At 39.3% G+C, this 2,054-nt stretch overlaps 1 protein-coding gene across 1 annotated transcript in view; it reads right to left on the bottom strand.

The window, feature by feature from the left end:
• The window catches only part of VAT1L (vesicle amine transport 1-like), a 146,215-nt gene that overhangs the window by 121,116 nt on the left and 23,045 nt on the right, over positions 1–2,054 (bottom strand). Inside the window, exon 2 of the mRNA XM_006754446.2 lies at positions 1,116–1,245. Within this exon, the coding sequence (XP_006754509.1) occupies positions 1,116–1,245 (130 nt within the window). The remainder of the gene's footprint in view (positions 1–1,115; positions 1,246–2,054) is intronic.

The raw sequence follows: 2,054 nt of genomic DNA, 5'->3' as shown, positions 1-2,054 counted from the left end.
GCTGAACCTCATCTCTAAGGAGACAGTAACATCTTTACTTCGCAGGGCTGTGGTGAGACTGAAAAAAGATAACTTGCTCGTGTTTCTGGTTATAGTGGATTCTCAGATGCTAGCTGCATTCATGTCTCTCTGGGGAAGCACTTAGTTATAAGAGAGAGCTCTTGTACCTAATTTCCATTGGTTTTTCTGACTCCAAACTACTGCAATTTTGTGTGATTGATTTGCCCACAGTTTTCAGATTTTATAGACCAGATTCTAGTTTATTTGCATTATAATGGGAGAAAGAGTCCTATATCTTTTCACTGTTTAAATTTTTTATTATGGAAAATTTTGAACATGTATGGAAGTAGTCAGAATGATTTAATAGCCCTCATTATCCACAGCTCTACTCCCAATCCATCAACGCATGGCCAACTCTGTCTCACTGTCAGGTACTGCTACCTTGTGGCTTTAAAATTTCACCCCAAACCCAGCCAGCATGATTCAGTGGTTGAGTGTCAACCTATGAACCAGGAGGTCATGGGCTCGATCTCCAGGGTAGGGTGTGCAGGAGGCAGCCGATCGTTGATTCTCATCATTGATGTTTCTCCCTCTCTCTCCTTCTCCCTTCCTCTCTGAAATCAATAAAAATAAATTTTTTAAAAATTTCACCCCCAAATGCCATATCCCCACTGTCTGAAATAATGATTATAAATGATCACTTAAATGTATCAGTTAAGTAGATAGTTAACGGAATCAAACATAAAAACATAGAGGCTATTTCTCCCCAACTTTTGTGTTTTATAATTGATTTTTGAGCCACAAGTGATGGGAAAGTGTGATCCATGGGTGGGAGGAGCGGGGGTAGAGTTAAACCAAGGCCAAATACTCTTATTTAATAACTGTATAGTGTGAATAGAGAGAATGACAAGATTTTCTGTTGCCAGGAGCACCAAGATGGTACCTGAGACCTTTGGAAAGTTCTATCATTTATAAACATTGTTAATAAAACCAACCAATAAGTCATCAATAACAATGCACATTATTGATTATGTCAAGCATTTTTGCATAATCTTTCATTATCTCAGTGGATTCCAGATTGATATCATTCTTTCAGTCAAAAGTCAGAATGTTACCTCGTATCCTTTCACGCCGTCTCCCAGAGCTTCCACAATCCCCGAACACTCAAAACCTGGCACCAGAGGAGTCTTGGGAGGGTTGTCGATATTCCCTTGTCGCACCATCAAGTCAATGAAGTTTAAACCACTGTGATCAGCAAATGTGAAAAGAGAGAAATTCAAAATGAGATCCCAAAGCAAGCACTAGCATGGCTTTTCTTCTCTTCCCTTCCCTACCCATCCCTAACTCCTTCCCCCTATTCCTCTCTCCTTTCTTTCTCCTTTTTTTTTCCCTTCTGGACAAGAGTGCCCAATAGTAACATCACTTAGCTCAATGTCACCAATAAAGCAAAACTCAATTATCTCTATAGACAAGTAATGCTTTCCTGGCAGTTAAACTAGCCGTTGCAGAATTTACACGCTAATTCAAAAGAAAGTCCCTTTACCCTCTCTCAGAGCCAGCTTACTCTTACTTTAGAAATACATATTGACTAGCCAGGTCATTAGCCATTCTAGCACTTAATCATGGGTAGAAAATACACTAGGAAGAAGTTATAAGAAGACACTTGGAAAGCAGCCAGACATAATGGCCATTAGCCAAACTAGGAGAAAAAAGACCTAATTTAAAAGGTCTCAAAAGAACCACACACTTCAACTATCACACGAACTTACATCAGCACAGTGCCATAAACAGCACCCATAATGGTGAATATGAGTCATCAAGAGACGACATTATGTCCAGATGGAGGAGGGTGACTCGAAGAAGAGAGATCACAGGGATGGACCACTGGATGTAGGAATAATGGAGGGCTGGTTTCAAAATCTTTAGTATCTCTGGATGAGAGAAGTTATTCAGTATTTTCTATCAACTTAATACTTTTAAGATAATAACATTACTGTTAAAGTATGTCAAAGTCATCACCTTGGAAAGCCGTATACTTGATTGTAATGATGCTC

Source organism: Myotis davidii, unplaced genomic scaffold (assembly GCF_000327345.1).
Source record: "Myotis davidii unplaced genomic scaffold, ASM32734v1 scaffold391, whole genome shotgun sequence".
NCBI classification, from domain to species: domain Eukaryota; kingdom Metazoa; phylum Chordata; class Mammalia; order Chiroptera; family Vespertilionidae; genus Myotis; species Myotis davidii.
The sequence above is the reverse complement of the archived record's forward strand: the minus strand, read 5'-3'. Positions and strand labels throughout refer to the sequence as shown.